This window comes from Cyrtonyx montezumae, unplaced genomic scaffold (assembly GCF_038088225.1).
Source record: "Cyrtonyx montezumae isolate F1298 unplaced genomic scaffold, pur_monq_1.0 scaffold_3, whole genome shotgun sequence".
Classification (NCBI taxonomy): domain Eukaryota; kingdom Metazoa; phylum Chordata; class Aves; order Galliformes; family Odontophoridae; genus Cyrtonyx; species Cyrtonyx montezumae.
The window spans coordinates 54,095,998-54,112,080 of NW_027072034.1; the positions used below are offsets into that span (position 1 = coordinate 54,095,998).

General features: G+C 38.0%; 1 protein-coding gene across 1 annotated transcript in view; it reads right to left on the reverse strand.

Annotated features, from left to right (window-relative positions):
• Nucleotides 1–16,083, reverse strand: part of LOC136051907 (amine oxidase [flavin-containing] B-like) — a 51,118-nt gene that overhangs the window by 13,284 nt on the left and 21,751 nt on the right. Inside the window, exons 4-7 of the mRNA XM_065741590.1 lie at nucleotides 6,841–6,945; nucleotides 5,705–5,796; nucleotides 2,185–2,326; nucleotides 641–790 (exon numbers count right to left, since the gene is read on the reverse strand). Coding sequence (XP_065597662.1) covers nucleotides 641–790; nucleotides 2,185–2,326; nucleotides 5,705–5,796; nucleotides 6,841–6,945 — 489 coding nt within the window. The remainder of the gene's footprint in view (nucleotides 1–640; nucleotides 791–2,184; nucleotides 2,327–5,704; nucleotides 5,797–6,840; nucleotides 6,946–16,083) is intronic.

Consider the following 16,083-nt stretch of genomic DNA (forward strand, 5'->3'; position numbering starts at 1 on the left):
TACATAAGCCAAATACATTCTCCACTACTTCTTCATAAATATTGCTCTAATGATCTCAGCAGACTTCCAGAAAGGTTGCAGAGTTTATCTTTCAAAAGCAATTTTGGCATTTAGCATGAGAATTGTGAAATCAAACCCTCACAAAATCCTGATTGTTAAAACAACAAACAAGCGTTATATAAACAGCCATCTGTTCCAGTGATGGGCAGCTGCTCTTTTTCCAGCACTTGAAAAAATCCAGTGGAGAGATTTTCTACGTTACAAGAGTTTCCTGGTCTTTCCATCTGCTCTCTTCTCTTACAATTTGGAAGCCAAGAGAAATGTTTTCATAGGAAGTTTATTACCAAGCTACTTTGCTGTGTTCACCAATTATTGCCCTTTAATTCACAAGGAAACAGAACACAATGTAGAAATGCTTGTGAAGAAGAAATTTCAATATAAACTTTGGTTTTTAGATATCATTTTTAAAGCTCTGACATTGATTATTATTATACAGGGACAATCAGAAAACGTGACCTTCTGTCATAGTCATTTCAGTCTCTTATTTTTCTACAGGTTTTTGGAAAGGTCACAAAGGAAATCTAAAGTTTTCTAGTGGTCCAAACAAAAACGGTTGCTTAGATGTAAGAGGTTTCATCACCTCATACAATTCATGATCCAAGGTTTCCACCACCACATTTTCACCCGACTGGTCGATGCGGACTACTGGTTTCTTCAGCTTCACTCTGCCTCCCAGGCGTTCCATTATTTTCTCACTGATCTGTCCAGAGCCTCCAACAAACTTCCTCTCCTGAAACACAGAAAACAACAATACAGCAAAGAGAAACGAGCAGAGCAGTGCCCACAAAAACTGTATCATATCATAACAGGTATTTTGCTTGGGATTTAAATTTCATTCTTCTGTTGTTATCAAACTTTTTTCCATAAGCTTAGTAGTCTCAGTTTGAAAACGTCTCCATATTACTTTTTCATTCAGCAAAATTTTCCACTTCCCATGTTTGACTACCAGCCAAAATGAGAAGTATCAGTAACATCATGACAAAAACTTATCCTCATGCATTCTCCAAATGGATTCCACAAATGTGTGAATAAGCAACAATTCCAAAAAGGACATAAACTTTTAAACTTTTATCTGAATTTGCCCCTATCACTGCTTAAGTCTGTGCATCAGAAGTAGAAACCCTGGTCAGCCTAATAACAAAGTATAAGAAATAAAGTAGCTCACACCAAAAACGTATCCTGCACTATGGAATCTAACTTAACTTAAATAAATAAATAAATAACCTCCAACATACTGGAGAATTCAAATAATATTTTATGAAAAGTATTTATAATCAAATTATGTATATTATTGATTTATCTATGCTTATCTACCTATGTATTTTAATGTGTTGTAATGAATTCTTTGCTTTTATCTTTAGGTATTTGTTTATGACCAAATAACTTACTTTTCTAAAAACACTATTATTTCTAACATACTAAGTAAAATTTGCATTTCTAAAGTAGAAGACTATCAATAAGTCTTCTCTTTCTTGAAATGCAGAAGTAGCACCAATGTATTAGTTTACAATCATATTAGAGCAACACTACATTTCAGCATAAGTGTTCATTTTCTTCAGAATGATTTTAAAATCTTTACATCTTTAATCACAGAATCACAAAATCGTAGGGGTTGGAAGGGAACTCTAGAGATCATTGAGTCCAACCTTGAAAGCTTGTGTTAATCATTTGTGTTAACCCTTGAAAGCTTGTGTTTTCAGGAACTGAACTCTTGGCTACAATTCCAGTAGCCACCTGAAGTGCTCTATACACTCCTGCAGTTAGCATTCCCATCCTCATGAAGTAGTTCTGAAGTGTAAAGGCTTGCTTCAGCCCCATGACATTTCAAATTGAATAAACAATGTGTTCTTACCCGAGTCCAAAAAAAGAGATACAGTCAGGAAATATTATAAATGTACTGACCCTGAGGTCAACGACTCCAGCACAGGAACAGCCTTCAACACAAGTTTTGCAAGAGTCTGATTTATGTGTAAATGCATACAACTAGTGCTGCTACTATCGTGCTACTGGTCAAAGGTAGGGGTGTAGCAGCTTGCCCTCTGAACTTAAACAGATATATAATCAGAAGAATGGAAGTTAAAGGAAGGTCCATCAACAGCTGCAGATTGTGATGGCTGACAGTACCTGCCCTCCATTGGTTGTTGAGAAAATCCTTGCTGTCCCTCCACATTGCTTCACGTACCACAAAAACCAGAGTGCAGACACTTCATGGGGTTCAGAAGTGACATCCACATTTACAAACAGAGTTGCAAAACTCTTGACAGCCCTGAAGCAAAGACAAGAAAGTGAGTTGCTTTAAAGACTGAAGAAAGATGACAATCTTGTTCGTTAGCTGGGGAGATAATGACTGTATCACTTCTTGCACTGGAGGTGAGCACGAAGAATTCCTTGATTTCAAATGAAAGAGGAAACAACAGCAATTGTTTTTATGGAACATTTTTCAAGAAACCCTATTAAAAAATATTAATCAAATACTGCTGTATTCCAGCAAAATTAGAAACAAAAGAGCCAATGAAAGCTAATGGCATTTCAGGCTACTAACACAAAATCAGCTTGCCATCCCAGACTTGGGATTATGGGAAACAAGCTTTCCTGTCTTCACTGGACAGCAAAACCAGCATGTCCTCCCAGTTCCTGGGTTATATCCAACATTTGTTATTCTGTTTGCACTTGTGAAATGCCTGTCCCTCAAGCACACAGCATACGGATTCTTCAACATTTGCCATTTTAAAAGGTTAGGTATCTTAGAAGTTAATTATCTAAGCTCTCTGGTTAGTCAGCACTCCCCCACACTGTCCTCTCTTCTGGTGTGCTTGGGGAGGCTGCTGCAGCAGGAACACACCAAGGAAAGAAATGTAAAAAGAAAGCCATAAGAGAGGCCACAGTACATAGAGATTCATGCAAATGTCTGCCAAAAAGAATAAAAGTAAAGAAGAGGATAGTTTTGGTTGCACAGTTCAGTATTTTAAATGGTGGTCTGATACCCAGCAGTGGTGAACACAGAAGTGGAAAAGTGGTCTGAATCTGAAGAAGATTGCTGCCTTATGTCCTGCTGTTGATAACTTTCATTGGTGGAATAAGTAAACATAACATATAACAGCAGCACCAAATAGGAATTATTGTATAAAATTCTAAAGCATATTGTGATGTCCCAGGACAGTTAATTAAGGCTCATTCCTCAGTTAAAAGTAAATACTTCTACCCTCATTCTGAGGATTTTTAAATGACGTTTAGAACAGGATCACAAGGTGCTCAGCTTAACTGCATCATGAACAAAAGAGACTAGTCATCTGAATGTGTTTCATATGCTAAGCACAAGATAACCAATGACTTCCAAAGCCAGTACTGAATCCACTTTCAGTTGAACCTTTTTTCAGCCTTTGAACTTCCAGAACAATAAAAAAATTAAAAAAGAGAAAAGCATAATTCAAACTACTATTTTAAACTCAGTTGTAGTTCTACATAGAAAAAAAAAAGTCTCCTATCCTTGCTAAAAATGCACACAGCCCTGCTGAAGTGAAAAGCTAACCCGTTTTCTGAAATAAGTATGTTCTGGCTTCATTACTGACAGTTAAAAAAAAAAAAAAACATGGAAAATATTTATCATTTTTGTATGTATAAACAAATAGTGTTAAATATGATCCTCTCTGAAAGGTATTTTGTTTAGTGGGAGAATTAGTGTATGTTTATTAATGTTTCATAGGCAGAAGCTACTAGGCAGTAGTTAAATTCTCATCATTTCTGCTGCCTTCCCCCATTGCTTTTCATCATTTCAGTTCCCCAGTTTCCTCTGGTGTTATACCTAGAAATGGCAGTATGACTTCAGACAGGAGCACACAGGGCACTTCCAGCATACGAGACTAGCCAAAAGCAAATCTGTACGGTCTGTTAGATGAGAGGAAACAGTAGGCTACCCTTCTGGATCACTACCTTCCAGAGTGGGAAGTTTCTAAAGCACGTTATCCAAATCTGGGCAAATCAAGCTGAGATGCACAAATAAAATCTGAAAAGCATCTTGGAATTAAGGGAGCCTGACAGTCATGCCAACACTGAAGTAAAATGTCAAGACTTATTCCATCAAGAGTCTGAAAAATTATGTTTGTAGTCAAGCGAGCTGTTAGATGTTGACTAATAGCATGTGGTGTTATGATAACCTGAATATTTCCTTACCAAAACAGAAGTTAAGATGGCCAGCAAGATGGGCAGTGAACATTTCTATGTTGATTAAATGAATATGGATGGTGGCACAAATGAAAAAGGCTATCTATATATTCTTGTACAATTATAACTCTAGTTGCAAATGAAAACAACACAATGAGAACACTGAAAGTTTTTGGACTAGAATCTGCTGTTGATTAGCAAGATCACGTTACTCTCTGAAGGCTGGATGAAACCACAAAATCACTCCCCAGATGCCACTGGCAGTGTCAGGCTTTTTCACTAAGGTTGTCCAGACTCCCTGCAGCAACGTGGGGGTGCTTAGAAATTCTGAAGCTGTTGCTGTTGAAATCAATCTCTTTTACAGCAAGATAGAATTAATATATTTTTGTTTCAGTGTGAAGAAAACCAATGAAACTGCTCTTGAATGGCAAGTGAATAAAAATAGCTTTGATGTGTACATAAAAACAGGAAACATTCATTCTCCGTTTTTCCCTGGGTGTTACATAGTGTAGCAGAGAGATGAGTCTTTGTAGGATGAATAACCCGAAAGAATAGTATCCACACAAAATAACAAAAGTAGACAGTATATTTTCGGATGGCTTATCCGGATGGTATAAAGACAACCAGTAAACAAGGAAAGGCTCACCCAGAACTCCACAGGGGAGGGATCTCAGGGGAATTGGACCAGATGGCTTTTTGTACCCAAAAGAAGAGTATTCAGAGAAAATAGTGAGGAAGACGGTATATTTTGCTAGGATAATAAACAGACAACCAGTAAATAAAGAGAGGCTCACCTTTTGCAGATGGTCAAGAGTTAACCAATAACTCCACAGGGGAGGGATCTCCAACAAGAGATCCTTCCCCAGTGGTGGTCAGCCCTGAAATGGGGTCTGGGAGAGGTGGAGCCAGACTGCACCCCTTCCGGTCACACAGTGCATTGCCTTCACCTGTGCTCCTGCGGCTGACTCAGTGCTCACCTCAGCTGATCCAGCAGTGCTTCAGGCCCTGATTCAACAGCTCCCATCCAGTTAGACTGATTTAGTGCCATTTCAAGACAACTGTTATTCTTACAGTACTTTGGTAAAATCAGCTGGTCTAGTACAGAATAAAGGTATGCTCTTCCATCAAAGGTGTGATTCAGAAACCTGCTGTAGCCAGAGCATTGTTTCTTGAATAGTCAAACACATTTTGACGCATATCATACGAAACAACTACCCATGTATTCAGAGGTAATTCCTCACACAAAATCCACTTTCCTTATATCTTTATATTAGCCTAAAAATTTATGGAAATATAATAAACTACTGTGTGTGCTGATAGATGTTGTGGTCCATCATAAAAATATTTTCTCATTGTATTTCTTTAAAAAGACTGTATTTTAGTGGTAATTATATCTGTTTGCGAAGCAATAGTGCTTAATTGTAGTTTTAAGGTATATAAATATAAGCTTCTATATATACTTCCATACTGAAGAGTTTCTTACTTTGTCCAGCAAATTTTGTCTATAAAATCTTGCATAGTCATCCTGTCCCATTCTTCTGCATGTGGAGCTTTCCATGGAGCTTCATTGGGAATCTAAGGTAACATAAAATAGTGTTCATCAGCAAATGAATGAATGTAAGAAGAATAAGACAAAAAAAGTGAACTGATTGTTTTCTCGTTAAAATAAGGAAATCTGGAGTGTTGTTTTGGTCTATTTAAAATAAATAAATAAATAACAACTACAACAAACCTTTTATATAGAGTTTTAATATATTTTTTTTTAGTAATTCATTCCTTATGTGTTATTTTCAAAATAAATAGTTACCATTTGGGGTTACAATTCAAAGTTTAGAGAAAAAGGAGAGAATTAACATTATAAGCTGAATGACTGCATGAAAGAGAAATATGTAAGATGGGATGTCAGGAACAGAACTCTGCTTTATTGCCAATATTTAAAACATCACCAATATATCTCATCTTTATATGATAACTCAGCTTGCAAATTCTTGACAGGCAGTGCAGTGAACTTAACAGAGATACCTTGAGAATTGTTCTTTTTTATTTTTGTTTGTTTGTTTGTTAAGATTTAACAACAGAGATAAACTTCAGATTTAAAAGCAAGAACATAAAGCACAGAACTAAGCAATGACTCTGGTTTATTCCGTCTCTCTTGTTCATCTATGCTAGTTACAGTTGCTTCTTTTCAAAACTGTGTAACTAAATGGAAATCATGGTAACAAGCTGAAGTGTAAAGGTTGAATTTGAGGGTGGAGAAGGATATATGTTACAGGTTGACAAGCCTCTTAAAACGCTGATTCTTCAGTCACTGTGCAAAACACTAAATCACATGCATAAACCTGGATGCCCATATATAAAAAACTGCAAAGTTAAGAACTGGAGACAGGCTCAGCAGCATGGCTTTCAGAATGAGCTTGCTAGGATGCCATTTATGCATGTGTTCTGACTGCCAGCGTGGTGCTAAATACACGTACCAAAATAATGCTGCTCCTGCCAGCACTACACACATTGAAGCTACAGCAGCTTTGCCTATCTGCAGCCTTGTTCAATTTTCACTTCACCCCTCTGGTCAGCCTCTCACAGAGCTGAGACAGGCAGCAGCAATTTCTCATGCCATACCTCCTTTCCCATTTCATCCATGGTCCTCCACAGATTGTTGTAGTCCAGATAGACCAACGGATTCCACAGAGGAGGGAACGCACCTTTAAAGGGGTAAGACTTACCCTACAAAATAATTAAAACAAACAAACAATAAGCTCATAAAAACTAAAATAAAATCACAATCATAGCTCCTTTGTGCAGGAAACTACACTAAATGGTTGAATGTTCATTAGAAGAAAGCACAAAATTAATCACAGAGTCACTCAGATCAGTCCACAAATGAGACAGAACAGTATTGCTCAAATGAGATGAAAAACTGGCTGTTCCTGAAAATAAGAAACATATGTTGCATATTTTCCTAAGTGCTCACGAAAAGACTGAATTGGTAATAGCATTTAGTATTTTATTTCTTTTCCCTCAAAATCAGACTGAAGTAGCTGTGATGTGCTTTATTAAGCTCTAAAATCATAGCTCAGAGAGTGGAATAAACTGTTTTTAGCTGCAAGAAAATGTGGCATTTAATAACAAAACCACCATTCCTCTCATTCAATAACCACACCTCTGGCAATATATAGATTCTGGATAGTGAAAACATGGCCAATATCAATGTCCCACTTAAACCATTATAGGCTTATTAGCTAGATTTTATAAATCTAGCCACCACTAGGAATTCAGAAGGTCCAACTTAATTAAGGGCAGAAGATGACAGGTAATTGGTAGAGCTATTTCATTTATGAGGAATTTCCCTGGCTGACTATAGGTATAGAAACATAACAGATTTAAAAAGTCACAAAGAATTGCTCATTAGTATTATATGGTTACACATTTCTTCATAACACATTCTGGACTACACAGAATAGATGAATAATAAAGACCACATTATGTGCCACATTTGAAATTTCAAAACTTATATTAAATTAGATATTTAAGGGGCAGTGCATTTGCATGAACATCAGTTGGTAGAAGTACTAACTTTTAAGAGATACTTGATACAGTGCCACACATCAGTTGATCCCTAGAAAAGATTTACGCAGCCTATCTTCTCTTCAAGAGAAACACTGCATCATGATTAAATATTTAGAACCAGGTAACAATGAACAAACAAGACTGCATCTCACTGAAGATAGCATCCAAAGACCACTTCCATGAAAAATTGTCAAGCTAGGTTTGATTTAGCCTCTTTATTAATAACATGAAAGAAGGACATCATTCAAATCTGCAGGTGTTGCAAACATCAAAAGAGATAGTAAAGTAGCAGAAAGGGATCTTTAGAGACTAAAAACTTGGTCTAGAAATAACAAAATCAGACAAAACCTTGAAAAATGCTGGCTTATAACTTTGAGGGCTTCTAATTAAAAAAAAAAAAAAGAAACTTAGAAAGGAGAAACCTCAAAACCTAGGGATAAGAGTAAAAAAAAATTAGAAATCTGTTATAAAAACAAACAAATAACAACAAAACAAACAAAACTAACAAAAACAAACAAACAACAAAAAAAAGAAACCAACCCAAGAGATTAGAGAAAGAATAAACTGTTTTTTTACCTAGTCTTTGTGAGGCCAGGAGACCCTAATGGAATCCTTCTACAAAACACCAAGGTGAGGGAAGTCAGGAAGAAAGCAAATCATATGAAGAAAGAGATTGATTCTTTGGTAAAATGGCATATGAAGAAGTAACTGCAAACAACTCCATTTTGCAAGGCTTTCAAAGATGGATTATGGTTTGTAACATGCCAAAACTGCAATATAAAAAAAGTTTTCAAAACAAAGAGTTTTGTTCCAGTTGGAGCTGACTCCCAGCCACTTAATGAGCAGAGGTATGAAGGCACAAAACACCATATTTCCAGCCTAAGAATGGACATCACAGCACATGTTCAGAAATACTGCAGAAAATGTCAGGAAAGATGTTTTAATCCAAAGTGGAATAAAAGTGCATCTCTACAGCTTTCATATTCATATAAAAATACATTACTCCAGAAAAATGAAAGATATATTCCTGAAAAAGGAGATCAGTAATAGTAGTGAGTTTATCCTTCACTTAGTTCTGAAATTGACATTTTGATACTATTATGAGATCTCTTAATGTGAACTTAACTTGAACTGGGATGCACCTCCGTGGTCTATTGCCAAGGGGCATCGTAACGGAAGAGCAATAGGTCACAGAGTAAGTGATCTCCTGTCCCAGCTAGTAAAATCTGAATCCTGTTGGTAATTACCTTTTAGCTTTTTGGGGCACATAAAAATTTCATGGCAGCCAGAAGTCAGCTTTTCTGTGCTTTATTCTGAGCACTGGAGGTGGAATACCTTGTATAGGTGTTTCAAAAAAAAAAAAAAAAAAAAAAGAGTGTATCAGTTTGGTTTTTAAAACCTAGCATTTCCCAGATTTAGACTTATGAAACATGTATAGTGCTGTGCTCAAGAAAACCAGGACAGCATCAGAATGGGTTATTCCAATTATTGATTTTGTTCCAAGTTTCCTGCTCTGCCACAGGCAATCCTAACTGAGTTATCCCCTCTGAGTTAATTCAAGTCTTATGAATTCCCTGTGGTGTTTCTTCATGAGTGCACAGCTAAGAGACACATAAAACATATCTATGTTTTAGCATTCCTCTATTCCAATGCATTTGAACTGTAGAAAGGGAAAACTTGGGTTTACTTCTTGTGTAGAAATCTGAGGTGACAAGACTCATAAAGCACAAAAACAAATCTCAACCAGGAAAAATAAAAAGCAATCACAAAAGATAGGGAGTCTCCTGAAAAAGTTGCATTTAATTGGTCTTGAGGCATTACCTAAGGCCTGATCCTTATTTCCTACATCGACTAAACTCCAGGAGCTACATGTCAGAATTCTGTTTGAGAAGAGGCTGCAAGACCATGATCTATTCAGAAACAAAAATAGCAGCACTACAGAAAGATTACTTACCGTTCTGACTATTTTCCAAAACCCAAAACAATTAACTTCTACTGATGAATTTATACTTTTGCAAATACAACAAGCTTTTTGATTTAGGCAAAATTTGCCTATTTCTATCATCTTGCTGGGAATAGCATTCTCCACACCTACCAGTGTTGCATAGTCTCCAAAGTCAAACGAGAAATATAAATAAGAGTAAATCCCAAAAAGCACAAAACATTTACTTTCAAATGTTTTTAATACCTAAATCAGAGCAGTATATAAACTGCAGTAATAACCACCACTTCTGATCATCTCATGCAATATTTTAACATCACAATTGTAATAATGCTCAGAAGTTTTTTTTTTAACTTCTTTACTTCATTTCTTTTTTTCCGAGGGGGAAAGAGCAGGAGTGCACTCAGTGGTATTTGATAGAGAGCATGTATAGTTTTTATAAACTGATCCATAATGCCACTTGCAATGCTTCCAACATCAACACTGACAGCTGGAGGTCTACCTGCTATTGTACAGGTCACTTGCTGCTTGGAAAGGCTGCTACTGCAGCATGAGCTAAAGCATACCAAATAAGCTGAAACTATAGGGAGCAAACTGAAGGAACTCAGCCGTCTCAGGAATAAACAAATAGGGAAATGAGGAATCCAATGTAAAATGTCATAACTATTACAATTCCCAACAGATTTTCTCATTCATCTGTTTTGAAGAATGTCATCTCAACCAACATTTGACTTACTTATGCTGGACTCATGTAATATAAGTGGTATGGAAATAGATTTCTATGTACACCAGGTCAAACAGATGACACAACAAAAGATGGGTTACTACTACAGGATAAAGGAAATATACAGCACATCAACTGAGTGTCAGTAGCCCCTTGCATATCACTCTCTGGACCTGAGAGGTCACAGGGCTGGTCCCACATGCTTTGTCCTGGAAAAGTGGCAGTGAGTGAATGATTAGGGAAGAAAAGAAATGTTCTGACAGCAAGCATCATCAGTATCTCACTGCACACAGGGATCTCAGAAGACTGCCTGCTTTTGCAGGCACAATCCCCCTTCATGCTCCTCTAAATGTTATGTGCCTAGGTAGAGCCTCAGCAGTGTTCTATGTCATAACCTGCAGATCCTTGTGTGGGTTTTACAGTTGGTATAAACACCTTACAAATAGTCAACTTTCATTGTAGGAAACGAGATCCTGTGATGCAATCTCTGCATCCGTGAATAAGCATAGATACTCCCTCAGCTAAGCCTTCTAAACCTCAGAGTAATAGCTCCTAACTTCACCAGAATGCCACTCTGCATGTTAACTCACAGTTACACAGCTTTGTGGGCATACAGTGCCCTCTGCTGATCTCCAAGCATGGGTACATCATGCAAGCTCAATTTAAAATTCTAGAAACCACATTCATATAAAGCAGAGGAACAGCCTCCTCCCCCAGGTAACAGCAATAGGACAAGTTGTAATGGCCTTAAGTTGTGCCAGGGGAAGTTCAGGCTGGATATTAGGGAACATTTCTTCTCAGAAAGAGTAGTGAAGCAGTGGCACAGGCTGCCGTAGGCGGTGGTGGAGCCTCTGGAAGTGTCCAAAAACCATATGGATGTGGCACTGATGGAGGTGGTCAGTGGGAATGGTGGGGATGGGCTGGTGCTTGGACTAGATAATCTTAAAGGTCCTTTCCAGCCAAAATGATTATATGATTCTAAGATACAAAGGCTTGAGGAGGAAAATGAGAAACAGCAAGGAGTCGCATCAGGCTGGAACTCAGTACCCACCTCTCATACTCATTTTCTTACTTGCTATACTGTGGAAAACTGTCCTCCTTGTTGTTTTCATTTTATCCATGACATATAATAATATGCATCTTTGATACTCAGCCTCCCATGTAATCATAATTCTCAAGATCACATGGCAACTACTTGGACCAAATGATATCTCTAGCAGCCGAGAAAGGTAAATAAGCCCACAGAAAAAACTGAGACAGTGAAGTTCTCTTCATTGACAACCTGTCCTTGTCATATGTTCAACTGGTTATTGTGCTGACAGTTATTGTAAAGATAAAAAGATACAAAGATTAGAAAATACAAATGCTGTGAAAGAAAATCTAGATAAGTAATGATGCAAACGTGCAATATTAAGATGTGCCAAAACACCTTCTAAACATATTCCAGTACTTTATCTGGGATCATAAGCTCTGGATGCTGAAGCATCTTGTGAAATTTGATCAACAAAAGTAATTTCATTTTAAGTGTAGCATAGCCAAACAAATTGGTCTGAAACATGCATCTTGAAAAAGAAAGAAGCTAAGTGGGAGCAATTTGTTTCAAGTATATTATAGATATACAGTTCATCTTCACTCCACCACCACACCAGTCACACAAAAACTGAGATACGTCTTAACTGGAAAAAAAAAAGCAGAATGAGAAAAAATATTACACTAAAGTATTTAGAAAAGAAGCTTGAGGTTCTGCTAGGAATTTAGAAGTGAATATAACTATTTGATCCAACCAGTTGAGAACAGAGTTGACTAAGGCTCCTTTCTACTAGAACCAGTCTTTTTATTTAGAGATACTAAGAAACATCTTTACAAACAGTGCTTAGGTATCTTACGAAGCACAGAGTTCAAGTGACTGCAGTTCTAAATATTCTCTGAAACTGGGGCTCCAAGTGGTCTTCAATAACTGAATTAAACCTGCCAATAAAGGGGATAAATTCAAAAGAAATATTTTCAGGATATTTCTGGAGTTTGACTTAAAAAAACTTCCTTCTACTCCCAGCAGATAATAAGTGGGCAAAAATAAATAATAACATAAGAAAAGAGGAGTTTCATTTTGGAGTAAACCATGAAACAAGATTCTGCCTGCAGGAAAAAAACAACACACAACGAACCCCAGAGCACAAGGGCATCCTTGCCCTCTCAAAATAAGAATACCTTTTAAAGCAGAAGACACCATTAGCCTCAATGGCTTTGTTTTTGAGATGCTTCAGGATTTTACATTTTTACCTAAAAACTGAAACCATACATAAATTTTACAGGCGTGTGAAACAGTGGGCTCAGCCAGCTTTCCAGCACATACCTAATTCTGCATTTCCACAGGCCTCAATCAGCTTCCCGAGGGAAACAAAAATCAGTTCTTGTAATCAAATGCAATTGAAGCTTTTCTCCCAGCAGCCTGAATTAAATAAGCTAGGTGGGAGCACAGCTCCTTTTCCTTATCTTCTAGGAAACAGACTCTGTGGAATGGGAGGGCTGAGACTGAGGAATTTTCTTTGCATTCAGTTTTAATTAAGAAATGCATACTTTATTTCTAGTTCACTTTCTTTACTGCTTTCATCCTGGTACTGCCATCAGGTCACAGCTGTCAGCCTTCCAGCCAATTTTCCTGATCAATAAACATCTCCTGTGAGACTCTTCTTTACAGTCCCCTTTGGCAGAGATCACTTTGCAGATTTGCAGAATGTTATCAAGACCCTTTAGACTGCTGTAATACAAATATTATTCATTTTTTCATTAAAAAAAAAATCTAATTACAATCCAACTTGTTGCAGTTGCTGCCAAGTGACTGGCACAAAAAAAAAGGGAAAATGTCCATTATTTACAGGATAGGTCCAAAAAGAACAACCTTCCCTCTACTTCTGCCAGTGGCTGTTTTTCATTCACAGCATGGAGGACATCCCTTGTGGGTTTGGCAGATGCTGTCACCTACCTCAGCCTGTTCAGTCCTCAGAGTATCCCCTGAGGCTGTCAGTGTGAATAATGACATGGCATTCTGTGACAGGAATGCTTGCATCCCTATACGTAGGAAACAGTTTAAGCAACGCAGATCTGCTTTCCAGCAAGAACATGTGAAACTACTGAGGCCCTGTGGTAATTTCAGTGTCTTTTATTTACATGTCTTCCTTTACGAGGTGCCAGACACTCACCTTCTTCAAGATTCAGATGATTCTCCCCAGTTTCTTAAGTTCTTTCTTACAGTCAGAGAAAGAAAAAAAAAAGATATGATGCCATTCTGCCTTGCTTAAATTTATGGTAACTGATAGCCTCACAGACTTTTCTTTCTCTGAACGCACTCTAATTAAGACAAACAGAAGAGAAATGAAAGTGCTTTTATCTAATCATTCAAAACCATTTAAGCTGTTTCACTACACATTATACAATACACCAGGAGATACTGCCCTTAGATTTGCAAAGAAGCAGGTCAAAAGCTTAAATAAATCATGTCATTTTAGTGTACGCATCAGTGATAGCACTGAAGAAATACCAGTAAATTCCTCGATTATAAGCAATATATATTCTATAAGCAATAACTTATCCTGCTGCCAATTAAACCCCAATAGAACAGGACCATCACATTCTTATTCATGAACAAGACCACAGCAAACTGCATTTTAATAAACACAATAGCGCTGAAAATGAACGACACCCAGGAGGGCTGTAAAAAAATAAAATTCTGCATATTCACTGTAGATCAGCATGTAGCCTGCTAACATTACAGCAGATTTGTGGTCCTAGCTAAAAGTATTGTGTGTATAAGATTAAATGTTCATCCCAGCAACGCCCTGCAGGCTATTCCTGTTGTTTAACCTGGCAACAGCTCAGCCAGTACTCCTCTCCAATAGGATGTGGGAAAGAACTGGAAAGAGATAAAACTTGTGGACTGATATAATTATAGTTTAATAGGACAGAAAATGAATGGAAATATATTTTGTGTGTGTGCATATATACATAGAGCTGCTCTAAAAGCAATACCTCCTATTTCATGATGTTGGCCCATGACATCAGAGGTGGATATTGGTGGCATGGTAGTAAAGGTCAAACCTTCCCACCAATATCCTGTTACATTTTGTTGCCATCTGACAGGTGGCAGCAAAGGGGCAGTCTGACACAATAGTGTCTAACACAAAAGTGTGAAAGAAGCAAAGATTTGTCACTGAATTCCTCCATGCAGAAAAAGATGGCACCCATTGACATTCATCAGCACTTACTGAACGTTGATGGAGACCAAGCAGTGGATGTGAGTACAGTGAGGCAATGGGTGGTGCATTTCAGCAGTGGTGACGTGAAAGACAAGCCACACTCCATGCAGTCATGCACAGCTGTCACACCACTAAATGAAGATTGTCTTGATCAGGTCATCTTTCTGATCTGTACAATTACAACCAGCGAACTGTGTATAGAGCTGAATATCGGCTTCAATGCACTGGAAATGGTGGGAGTAATGCTGAAATATCTCAAAGTTTGTGCCAGGTTGGTTCCAGAAATGTTCACACAGGAACAGAAAAAACACTGTGCACTAGTGTGTCAGGACCTATTGAACCAAGATGAGGCTGACGGTGACAGTTTCTTGGATCACACCATTACCAGTGACAAGGTGTGGTGTCTCCACTTTGAGCCAGAATCAAAACAGCAGTTCACGGAGTGGTGATGCATGAATTCCCCACTAGAAGTTCAATATGCAGCCCACGGTAGGTAAAGTAATGTGGAGCATCTTTTGGAAGAGGAAAGGAGTGATCCCTCTGGATTTCCAGGAACTTGGACAAACTATAAATTCTGACTGCTACATCATGACAGTGATAGACCTGAAGGCTCTATCTTCCAGAATCAAAACAGAGAAGACTTTTCTCTTACAACATGGTAACACCAGGCTGCATAACAGTCTGAAGGCCACAGAGCATATTGTCCTACCATGCGCACTGTATAGTCCAGATTTATCACCTTCTGACTTCCATCTGCTCGGGCTGATGAAAGATGGCCTGTGTGGACAATATTTTCCTAGCAATTATGCCATCATAGCAGCTTTGAAACAATGGGTCACCTCCGCCGGCACAGAGTTTTATGAGTGTGGCATGCCAACTCCTTGCACTTTTATAATTCAGAATGCTTCCATATGGTACTGGGCATCCCTTTGGCCATTTTGGGTCAGTGCCTAGTTCTGTCCCTTCCAAGCTCCTTGTGCACCCTCAACACCTTACTGAGAGGGCAACACAAGAATCTGAAACATGTCCCTGGCACTGTCTAAACACTGCAATAAGTAAAACATTGGTATGCTATCAACATTGTTTTCATCACATATCCAAAACACACCACCACAGTAGCCACTATGAAGAAAATTAGCTCTATTTCAGCCAAGAACTGGATAATTGGATTCACCTTAGCATTCTCTCCCATTGCCAGATTATACATAACTGTGAAGGTTGTGCTAACCTTAGAAGGACATGACATGCATTCAGTGCTGCTGGAAGACCCATAGTTAAGAGAAAGAGGAAAGCCCATCCTCTTACAGGGAACATAACTGTGGTAATGAGGTAAAAGCAACTCACTGCCGAGAATTTGCCTGATGACAAGGGAGGAG